This window comes from Sorex araneus, chromosome 2 (assembly GCF_027595985.1).
Source record: "Sorex araneus isolate mSorAra2 chromosome 2, mSorAra2.pri, whole genome shotgun sequence".
NCBI classification, from domain to species: domain Eukaryota; kingdom Metazoa; phylum Chordata; class Mammalia; order Eulipotyphla; family Soricidae; genus Sorex; species Sorex araneus.
This window is the reverse complement of record NC_073303.1, coordinates 51420750-51431151: the sequence shown is the minus strand read 5'-3', so window position 1 is coordinate 51431151 and position 10402 is coordinate 51420750. Positions and strand designations below refer to the sequence as shown.

Genomic DNA, 10402 nt, shown 5'->3' with positions numbered 1-10402 from the left:
TCCCGACCCCAGGGCCGGAGCCGGGGCGCCTGTCTGTGCTGCTTCGGAGACTCCTGCCCAACCCGGGTGGCACTGGTGGGAGGGGCGAGGGGGACCTTGGGCGGTACAGGGGCTGACCCTGGGCCTCCTGCTGAGTCTGTCACCTACCAGATGATGTTGGTGGGCCCCACGGGTGACTAACGTGAAGCGGGGAGGACAGAGACAGTCACTTTCTCCCCAACCGCCTCTACCACCCGGGATCCAGGGTTACTGGGTTCTTGTCTCACTCGCGGAAAAGAATTTCAGGAGTAGACAAGCAGTGAAGTAAATAGATTTTATTCAGAGGTTTCTGAGGGAAGGAGAAAGGGATAAGTGGGAGTGAGAAGAGTAAGAATAACGCGCTCAAGAGAGAACACGGGCTTCTCCAAAGGTGGAGGAAGCCCCTACACATAACCGAGCTTTAGACACAAAAGTATGAAAGCATGAAAGTACACATCTCAAGAGGGGAGATGCGGGCGACACATGTGCTTGGGCACCGCATGTGCTCGGCCAGGTGGGCACAAGCAGCATGTGGGCTCAGGCAGCATATGCGCACCCTTCCTTTGTTCAAGGTGGCCTTTATAGGGTCTCTCCAACCTGCCCCCACGTGGGGCTTCTTTCCAGGTAAAAGTCTGTTGCTAAGGAGGTTACCAGGGAGGTTGGAAGTGGTGATGGCCTTCTTTAGGCTGGATCACATTTTAATCAGATTAAGGGAGAGGTCTGAGAGTTTGAGGAGCTTCATGGGGAGGGTCCAATCTCCTCAGGGTCTGCTGAAGTCTTATCAGGTCTGTTTTCTGTGTCCACAGGGTGGGTCAGTCTCAGGATTCTCCTTCCCAGAGACTGTTAATCTAAGTTTCATTACCAAGGGCCTTTCCCTATCTACCTGCCTACGTCACAGGGAGCCCAGGCCCCAGAAGGCTGCAGGTGTCCGGCAGGCGGCGCCGTGTCAGTGTCCCCCACCGCTGGGACCGAGCCCTCCGGCCTCGGATTGGCTGCGCGCGCGGGGCGGAGCCTGAGGGTGCGCGCGCAGGCCAAGACCCCGCCCCGCCGAAGCCCCGCCACAGGCGAGCGTGTTCTCGCGGTGGTGGGCGCGACCTGACGTCCGCACGCGCGCTCCGCCCACCAGCGGGCGTGGCCTCGATGGTGCGCGCGCAGCCGCCTCCAGTCCGCAGTGCGCGTTCGCGGACGCCGCTGAGCTGACCCTGCCGTGACCCCGCCATGGCGGCGCTGCTGCTGCTGAGGCAAGGACGGGCCGCGGCGCTGCAGGTGGGCGAGCGCGGGACCCCCGGAACCCGGCACTGCCGCGGGACTCCGGGCCCGGCAGAGGGTCACGGGGGCGGGCACGGCCTGCTCCGACCGACCGCGGGCCGACCCCAACCCCGACCCCGACCCGGCCCTGCACCCCACGGGCCGACCCCGACCCCGACCCGGCCCTGCACCCCGCGGGCCGACCCCGACTCCGACCAGGCCCTGCACCCCGCGGGCCGTCCCTGACCCCGACCCCGACCCGGCCCTGCACCCCGCGGGCCGACCCTGACCCCGACCCCAACCAGCCCTGCACTCTGTCGGCCGACCCCCGACCCGGCCCTGCACCCCGCGGGCCAACCCTGACCCCGACCCCGACCCGGCCCTGCACCCTGCGGGCCAACCCGGGCCAACCCTGACCCCGACCCCGACCCCGATCCCGGCCCTGGACCCCGACCCGGCCCTGCACCCCGCGGGCCAACCCTGACCCCGACCTCGACCCGGCCCTGCACCCTGCGGGCCAACCCGGGCCAACCCTGACCCCGACCCCGACCCTGGCCTTGTCCCGGCCCTGGACCCTGACCCCGACCCGGCCCCGACCTCGAGCCCTGACCCCGACCCCGACCCCAACCCCGCAGCGTGGCCGAGACCCGCAGCACGGCGCGCTGGCAGCCCGTGTTGGCCAATGGCGGCCGCCAGCTGACCCCTCCGGCCAGGCGCCTGGGTGAGCTGCAGGAAGGCGGCCCGGGCCCTCCCCGCTCACCCCCCGCCCCCGTGCAGTGTTCCTTGGCGGGATCCAGGAAGAGAAGGGGCCTGAGTGCGGTGGGGGCGACTCTTGTCTAGTGCAGCACCTCGGTGCCCGCTGTCGTGGTGAGGGGAGCTGGGCATGGGATGGCTGTCCTCGCAGACGGGCAGCGGGGAGGGCGCCCGCTGGCATGGCCGGCTGGGCCCATCCCTGGCATCCCATACGCCCCCCCCCCCCCACACACACACACCGCCAGGAGTGACCCCGAGCCCCGCTGGGTGTGACTCAGAAAGCCGACTGTTTACTGAGATCCCCTAGAGAGCACCCAAGGGTGCGGGGAAGGCCTGGGCGAGGAGCGCAGAGGGCGTCCAGCAGGGGCCCCTCTGCCCTCACGGCCTGACCACGCTGGGCGTTTGCTCTTTGCAGACTCTTCTCCGAGAAGCCCCCGGGATCCGGGGCCTTGGGTCCACAGTCCCCCTCTCTGCAGAGTCCGGGAAGGCTGACAAGGGGCAGGCGCCCGGCCCCAAGAAGCAGAGTCCACCCAAAAGTAAGTAGCCGGGGAAGGAGGATGCCGGCGAGTAAGCTGAGGCTCAGGGTGCCCACGCCGGGGGTGGACACAGGCGGTGGGTCCAGCTGGGGGGCCACGCAGTGAGTGGACACGGGCGGTGGGTGGACCCAGCTCGGAGTACCCACGCGGGGGTGGACACAGGCAGTAGGACAGGCCTTGGGCTGGACATCCCACCCAGCATGTTCTTGCTGCTTTCTCTGCATCCCGCCTTGTTCCGAGCACAAGGCTGATGTGGTGTGATGGGCCTCAGGCCGGGGGGGTAGCGGTGGACCCGGTCCGGGTGCGAGCGCAGCACACCCTCCACCGCCCCCATGCTGGCTCCCCGGGTTGGGGGGGTGCCTAAGTCATTTCCACTTTGATTTTTATTGCCCATTTTTATTTTATGTTGTTGTTTTGGGTCACACCCGGCGATGCTCAGGGCTGACTCCGGGCTCTGCACTCAGGAATCACTCCTGGTGGTGCTGGGGGACCCCGTGGGATGCCGGGGGTCAACCTGGGTTGGCGGCGTGCACGGCAGGTGCCTGCCCCCCGTACTAGTGCTCGGCCCCTCCAGCTCCTGTTTTCTTTACCCTCCCCCACAACCGTGTCCCGCGCCCTCGCGACAGGAAAGGGAGACCACAGTGCATGTTTAAATTCTGGGAATTTTTATTGTCTGGGCCCAGATTGTGGTCATCACTCAGTTCCTTGTGTTGAATCTTCACTGGTAGACCCTAAGTCAACTTCAGAAACGGTCCGCGTCCACTCTCTCTCCCTTCAGAGATGGTCAGTGTCCACTCTGCCATCGGGGATGGTCAGTGTCCACTCTGCCGTAGGGGGTGGCCAGTGTCCACTCTGCCTTCAGAGATGGTCAGTGTCCACTCTGCCGTCAGGGATGGTCTGCATCCACTCTGCCGTCAGGGATAGTCAGTGTCCACTCTGCCGTCAGGGATGGTCAGTGTCCACTCTGCCGTAGGGGGTGGCCAGTGTCCACTCTGCCTTCAGGGATGGTCAGTGTCCACTCTGCCATCAGGGATGGTCAGTGTCCATTCTGCTGTAGGGGATGGTCAGTGTCCATTCTGCCATCGGGGGTGGTCAGTGTCCACTCTGCCTCTGGGGATGGTCAGTGTCCACTCTCTTGGCAAACCTTCAGTCCTTGCGTGGGACGTTAGATCCCGTCTTCCAGCGGAGTGCCCCATGTGCACTGCAGGTGGTCTGGGTGGGTCTGGGTTCTCCTGCCCGGCACTGGGTGAGTGTGAGAGTGTCTGGGGCTGCCCCCGCCTTGCCCACCTTGCCCACCTTGCCCCGTGGTCTGGGTTCAGCCCCCACTGCCCGCATCCCTCGGTGGCTGCATCCTTGTGGCGGGAATGGGTCCATCAGCCCTCACCTGCCGCACTGGCAGCCCAGGACTGTGTGAAGCCCGGCTGTGTCGCACCCAGGCTGTGGGCTGAGGGGCAGGAGGCCGTCTGCGGCTTCTCCCAGGGGTCTCTGCAGCCCCCCAACTCTCCCCAACGGCCCTTGGGGGGGATCGGAAGTGAGTGGGGCCAGGTGTGGACTCTGCCCTGCGCTCTGGCACCTCCCAGTGAAGCCTTACACCTCAGAGCTGCAGCACAGGCCGGGCCTTAGCTGCTGGGTCGTCCCTGTGGTCCAGGCCCCGGTGGGCAGCCCGTAGCCCCTGCCGGCTCGTTTTGACTCGTTCCTTCCTGAGTAGCCGCCGAGTCTCGGCAGTGCCAGAGTCAAGCCCGGGACTCCCGTGGGCCGCCCCCGTGCCCCCCCCCCCCGCCGCCCTGAGCCCCGCCAGCACCTCCAGATCCACCTCAAGCATAGTGGTCGTTCTCGCTTCAGGCAGGGACCCCACATGCCCCGCGCCAGGCCTCCTCGGGGCACGGGTGGAGGGTGGAGGGTACAGGCTCGGCATGACCTGGGGGGGGGGGCAGCAATGGCCACGGGAGACTGGGGGCACCTGGCCGGCCGTGGAGCACCTCTGACCCCACAAGGCACTCGCTGGCTGGGGACTGGGCAGGGAGGGACAGCCGAGTTGCATGGGCAGGGGGACCAGGAAGATGGGGGGCCCGACGACGTCGCTTCCACAGCTACACCCGGCACCCACCAGCCCTGGGACAGTGGCGGTGACACGAGTCCCCGCGGGACGGGCCGCTGGGGAGAGAACTCCGCGTGCCAGCGGTCAGCTCCAGGAAACGCCCTTCCCGTCCACCTCCGGACTCTGGGTCCTGGGAAGTCTGCAGGGGCACCGCCGAGCCCCCCACCTCCTGCACGCATGTCTGGGGAGACCCAGGCCAGGCGCCACCTCTACACGCTGTTTGCTTCAGAAAGTTCTAGGTGGCATGACACTGATGTCTCACTGTCCACCAGGCGCTGGCCCTCTGGGACTGGAGGGGAGGCCCTGAGACGCTGGCCCCGGCCTCTCCGCGGCAGCTAGTCAGCAGAAGTGTGTCCGAGTGTCTGTGTGTCTGTCTGTGACTATCGGTGTGTTATGTGTTTATGTGTTAGGTACGTGGCTCTGTGTGTTACATGTCTGTGAGTTGTGTGTTACGTGTCTGCTCTTGCGAGTGTTCTGTGTATGTCTGCATGTGGCTACGTGTGTGTCTGTGTTGCTTTGCGGGGGTAACCCGGCCCCCCGCCCGCCCCCTTCAGGGCCAGCACTCGCTCGCGGAGCCACCATCCACCCTGCAAGCCTCCTCTGCAAATTGTTCAGCTTCCAGCCTGTCTGGTGGGGTGCGGCCACGCCGGGGGAGGGCCCAGCCACCTTACTCGTGTCAGTGTCTGTGTCTTCCCTCCTCCCCGTGGCTTGGATTTGCCGAAACGTGGGTTTCACGCCCATTTCTCAGGATGCTCCCCCTTGAGGGGAGCCTGCGTCTGGGCTGAATTTCGATGTCGGTGCTAAACTATTCCTCTTTGTGCTGTTCCCTAGATGTAGTGGAGTCAGAGGATCGGGCCCCGTCCCCGGCCGGCCTGGCCGCCGCCAAGCTGGCTAAGAGCCCGTCGCTGCAGCCTGTAGGCAGGGTGGTCGGGCCGAAGGCGGCGGCAGCCAAGACCACCGTAGCGTTTCCTCAGAGAGACCCACCCCCACGGCACCCCAGCTCTGGAGCCCCCCTCGGGCACAGGAGGGACGCCTCCTCCTCCTCCTCATCTTCCAGTTCTTCCGATTCAGAGTCGGACGAAGAGGGTGACTTCAAAGACAGAGGCAGGGCCCCCAAGCCAGCGGCCCCGCGTCCCTATGAAAAGGGGGCGCCCCGAGATGGGGTCTCGACAGCAGACACGTGCCCACCACTCGTCAGCGCTCCAGAGAAGCCCCCGCAGGCCACGAAGAAGGGCAGCCGGGATGCCAGGGCCGAGGCCGCCACAGCCCCGCCACGCCTGGGCCAGGAGCCGGTGAAGCCTGGCAGGGGCACCCGGACCCCGGGCCCAGGGCTCGGGGGGCCGCATGCAGCAAGCCCGGCCACCCCGCAGCCACAGGGCCACGTTGGCCCCAGGCCGCCTCCAGGGCCAGCCAGGCAGGTGGCGGGAGGGACGGAGGCGGCCAGAGAGGTTCGGGAGAGTTCTGCACCAAGACCAGGTGTGTGGCCGCTGCCCGGCGCCCACGAAGGCCTTTCCGCAGACACGGTGGCAGAGCAGAGGCCTGGAGGTGTGGAGGCGACGGCTGGCAGCACTCGGGGTACACCTTGGCCACAAGCTCGTGGGGGCTGGTCCGCACAGCACCCAGCGGCCGTCCCGCGGCTCCTGGACCAGAACTGGGCTCGGAACGTCGGGGGTCCAGCTCGGGGCCACAGCTCCTGTCCGGGGAAGCTGAGGGCTGAGTCCCGGGGTGGGTGAGGTGTCCTGGACACTGCCTCGGGGCCGCCTGCTTGTCCAGGGCCTCCACGGACTTCTCGAGTACGGATCCCAGGGGTCCCCCATGGGGAGGAGCCCTCGGCCAGGAGCGGGGGGGTTCCGGGGTGCAGCTGCGCCTCGGACCTTGCCTGTGGCTCCCTTGCTCTGTCCTCCTGCGCCCGCCTGCGCCGAGCTCTCCTGTCCAGTCTGTCCCTGCATTAACACGCGCCTGGCTGACCCCGCTGGCCGCCACGAGCTGCGTCCCACGACCCCCCTCACCGCCCCATCCCGCCCGAGAGGGGTGCAGCCTTCCGGTGGAGACAGGGCTGGGGCTGTGCCCGAGCCCCTCCAGAACGGCCCGTGTCACTTCCCGGGCCCCGCACTGCTCTGGCACTGGGCAGTGTCCACACTGACACCTGGCCGCTAGGCGCGAGCCTGATGGGGGTTGTGCTACCACAGGGCAGGGCACCTTGATCACTGGTGGGCAGCGGCTCGGCCAGTGCCCCTCCCTCACCCGTGGCCTCCCTGCTGGTCCCAGCGCCCGGTGCTGCCGTGGGTCTCGGCTTGTGTGGCTCCGTGGAGTCCGCGTACTCATTCTTTCGTTTCCTTAAAGCAGGGCTGCGCGGGTGGGCAGAGCTACCCTTCCCTGGGCCACAGCAATGCCCAGGGCAGCTGGGCCCGGGCTGGAGCCCCCCCGCGGTCGCCCAACCGCCTGTCAGAGCCAGGCGGAGGCGGGGGCCGGGCTCCCAAGCCCCCGAGCCACGGCTGACGGTGCCTTTCCTTCTGGCTAATCCGTTTGTGTTGCTAATGGACACCTTGCTTCCCTGGACTTTCCTTTCCTGCGCGGGCAGGGTGGGGGTGCCATGCCGGCCCCCCCCGCTCACGAGTCTCCTCTCCCCACAGAGTCGGCGCCCCCGCCCCCGGTCCCTGAGCCCTTCGACAACAGCACCTACAGGAACCTGCAGCACCACGAGTACACGGTCTACACCTTCCTGGACGTCAACCTGCAGCTGGCCAAGCAGCGGCTGCCCCAGCCCTCCTCGGGCCGCGAGTCACCGCGCCACTGAGCGTCCGCGGGCACGATGGGCCCCAATAAAGCTGAGCTTTAACATCCAGACTTAAGAGAAGCGGGAACCTGCCGGCACCTCCGCTGCCTGCATCTCACCAGAACTGAGTCCCGCCTCAGGGAGTCCCGGAGAGAGTCCCTGAGAGTCCCTGGGAGAGAGTCTCCCTGAGAGAGAGTCCCTGGGAGAGAGTCTCCCTGAGAGAGAGTCCCTGAGAGAGAGTCTCCCTGAGAGAGAGTCCCTGGGAGAGAGCCTCCCTGAGAGAGAGTCTCCCTGAGAGAGAGTCCCTGGGAGAGTCCCGGCTCACCAGACACACCCAGTCTGACAGACAGTTGCCTGCTTCCCTGCACTCTGGCCCCTCTCGAAGCCCAGCCTAGCCCTTGTCTTGGTCAGGGGAGGGAGGACTCCCTGCGCACTGCCAGGAGCGGGACACGCTGTCCCTTAGCGGTCTCCTGTTCATTGGGGCCACACCGGCTCATGCTCAGAAGTCCCCCCGGAGGGCTTGGGGAAGCAGCCGGGGTGGGCGCTCTGGGCCGGCCTCCCCTTCGGGTTCTTGCATTACCTAGGAGCGGGGGGTCCCCTGCAGAGCCCTCCCACCACGTGGCTCTGAGCTCCGCTGTGCCAAGGTCACTCGGGGCTCGTGTCCGGCTGGAGCGGGCCTCACGTGCCCCTGGCCTGGCTCTGGGCCCGGCTCCTCCCGCCTGCCACATTCCGTCACCTACTTGAAGGGGCTGGAGCGATAGCACAGCGGGGAGGGCGTTTGCCTTGTACACGGCCGACCCGGGTTCGATTCCCAGCATCCCATATGGTCCCCTGAGCACCGCCAGGAGTGATTCCTGAGTGCAGAGCCAGGAGTAACCCCTGAGCAACACTGGGTGTGATCCAAAAAGGGAAAAAAAATAACCCGCTCTCATGGGCTCCATCCTAGATGTGACCCCAGGCTCCCAGGAAGCAGAAACCCACCCCGCGGGCTCCCAAGCTGTGGTGCAAGGTGGGCACACACACAGGGGGCTGGGTCTGTATGCCCTGGGGCCCTCACAGGGGCTCTAGGCGCTGGGGTTGGAGTTGCAGGCAGGGGGCGGGCGGGGAGTCTGAGCAGACGTCAGCCTGCACAGTGGGGCTGCAGTTAGGGGGCACTTCTGAGCCCACCAGTCCTGACTCCCGGCTGCCAGGGCCACATGCTGAGGTGGGCTCACTCCCGCCCACAGGGGCCTCTTCCAAGGGGGGCATTCACCGCATGGAGCCCTCTGCTCCGCCCGAGCCAGGGTCCAGCAGGGGGGGTGACCTGGGTTTGATCGCAGCAGCCCGTATCACCCCGCCCCTCCCAGCACAGGGCTGATTCCTGAGTGCGGGCCAAGAGTAAGGCCCCAGGACAGACGGACAGAGGGTGCCTCTCCCTAAGGAGAACCTGGTCATGCTGATGAAGACTGGCACTGTGGCGCCTGCTCCTCTGCCTGAGTGTGCCAGAGGGTGGATACACGCCTCCTGGAGGACCTGAGTCCATGGGGCTGCCCCTCCTCCCCGTGCTCCCGCAGACTCCTCCCAGCCAGTCGGAGGGTACTGCCCTCGGTGCTCACCCTGCTTGGAGGCCCCAGTCCCAGAGAGTGAATCTGGGCCCGAGGCCGAGCACAGGCGGGGGAGGGGGGGAGGGGAGACTGGGGGGAGGCCGAGGGCAGGACGCAGGATGCCTGAGCCAGCCGAGCAGGACCCTCCTGCCCTCCACAGGGTGGGCTGGCCCTGCACCCCCATCTTTCTCCCTGGCCCTCTGGGCTGCAGAAGCTCTGGCCCGGCGGGAAGGCGGGAGGTTTCTCCAGCAGCCGGGCCTTGGGGGTCTGGGCTGACTGCTGGGCTTTGCGGGCCCTCGGCCGTTGTCCATCAGAAACCCCCCGAGTGGCGGCAGATGTGCCTCAGCAGCTGGTCCTGTGCCAGTGGCCTTGGCACTGCTCTGGGTTCCCCCCAGACACGGCGCCTGGTCAGCGGGAAGGGCTGAGTGCTGGAAGCAGCTTCCAGAGAGGGGACCGGCCCCTCTGTATTCGCTCTGCCCAGGACCACCAGTGGCCCCAGCTTCCCCCCCTGTGCCTGAGGGCACAGGAGATGCCCGGCCTGCTGGGGGGTCATCATGGACGGGCCCGAGGGCCACTGCGCCCACTCACAGCAAGATGGACCAGGGCATGAAGGGAGACTAGTTACAGGGAGAGAGACTAGTTACAGGGAGGCTAGTTACTGGGATGAGTCACCAGGGAGGGAGACTAGTTAGTGGGGTGTACTGGTTATGGTAAGGGTGACTAGTTACAGGGAGGGGACTAGTTACAGGGAGGCTAGTTACTGGGATGAGTCGCCAGGGAGGGAGACTAGTTAGTGGGGTGCACTGGTTATGGTAAGGGTGACTAGTTACAGGGAGGGGGACTAGTTACAGGGAGGCTAGTTACTGAAATGAGTCACCAGGGAGGGAGACTAGTTAGTGGGGTGCACTGGTTATGGTAAGGGTGACTAATTACAGGGAGGGGGACTAGTTATTGTTAGGGAGATAGTTGCAGGGTGGTGATAGTGCCAGGGAGGAGAAATCAGTAACAGAGACCAGTAACAGGTGACTAGTTACAGGTGCCTTGTTATTGGGAAGTTACAAGGAGAGAGACTAGTTACAGGGAGGGGGAGTTTAGCGTGTATGTCACTGGGTGGCCTCAGTGGGCATGTGGACAGTGATCAATGGACATGTCAGTTGTCATTGAGTTGTAATTAGTGGTCTGTGGTCAGTGGGCACGTGTCAGTGGTGACTGGTCAGTGGTCAGTGGACCGTGTTCTGTAAGATGTGAGCAGTGGTCAGTGGGCAGCAGAATGTGGTCCGTGGGTACATGTTAGTGGTTAGTGGGCTGTGGTCAGTGAACATGCGTGTGTCCAGCAGGCTGTCATCAGTGACTTCTAGTCAGGCATGTCAGTGGTTAGTGGACAGTGGTT

The 10402-nt window shown here is 65.5% G+C and overlaps 1 protein-coding gene across 2 annotated transcripts; it reads left to right on the top strand.

The window, feature by feature from the left end:
• The first annotated feature begins 1092 nt into the window (after positions 1-1092).
• Positions 1093-7500, top strand: NDUFV3 (NADH:ubiquinone oxidoreductase subunit V3). 2 transcript variants are annotated; one of them, XM_055128789.1, is made up of 4 exons: positions 1093-1284; positions 2435-2555; positions 5485-6228; positions 7287-7500. In XM_055128789.1, exons 1-4 carry the CDS (start codon positions 1237-1239, stop codon positions 7448-7450), a joined length of 1077 nt encoding a protein of 358 aa, XP_054984764.1. In that variant the 5' UTR covers positions 1093-1236; the 3' UTR covers positions 7451-7500. The 2 variants fall into 2 exon arrangements, with proteins under 2 accessions (XP_054984764.1, XP_004602384.1); XM_004602327.2 differs by lacking the exon at positions 5485-6228 and having other exon boundaries at positions 1124-1284.
• Positions 7501-10402: the final 2902 nt, after the last annotated feature.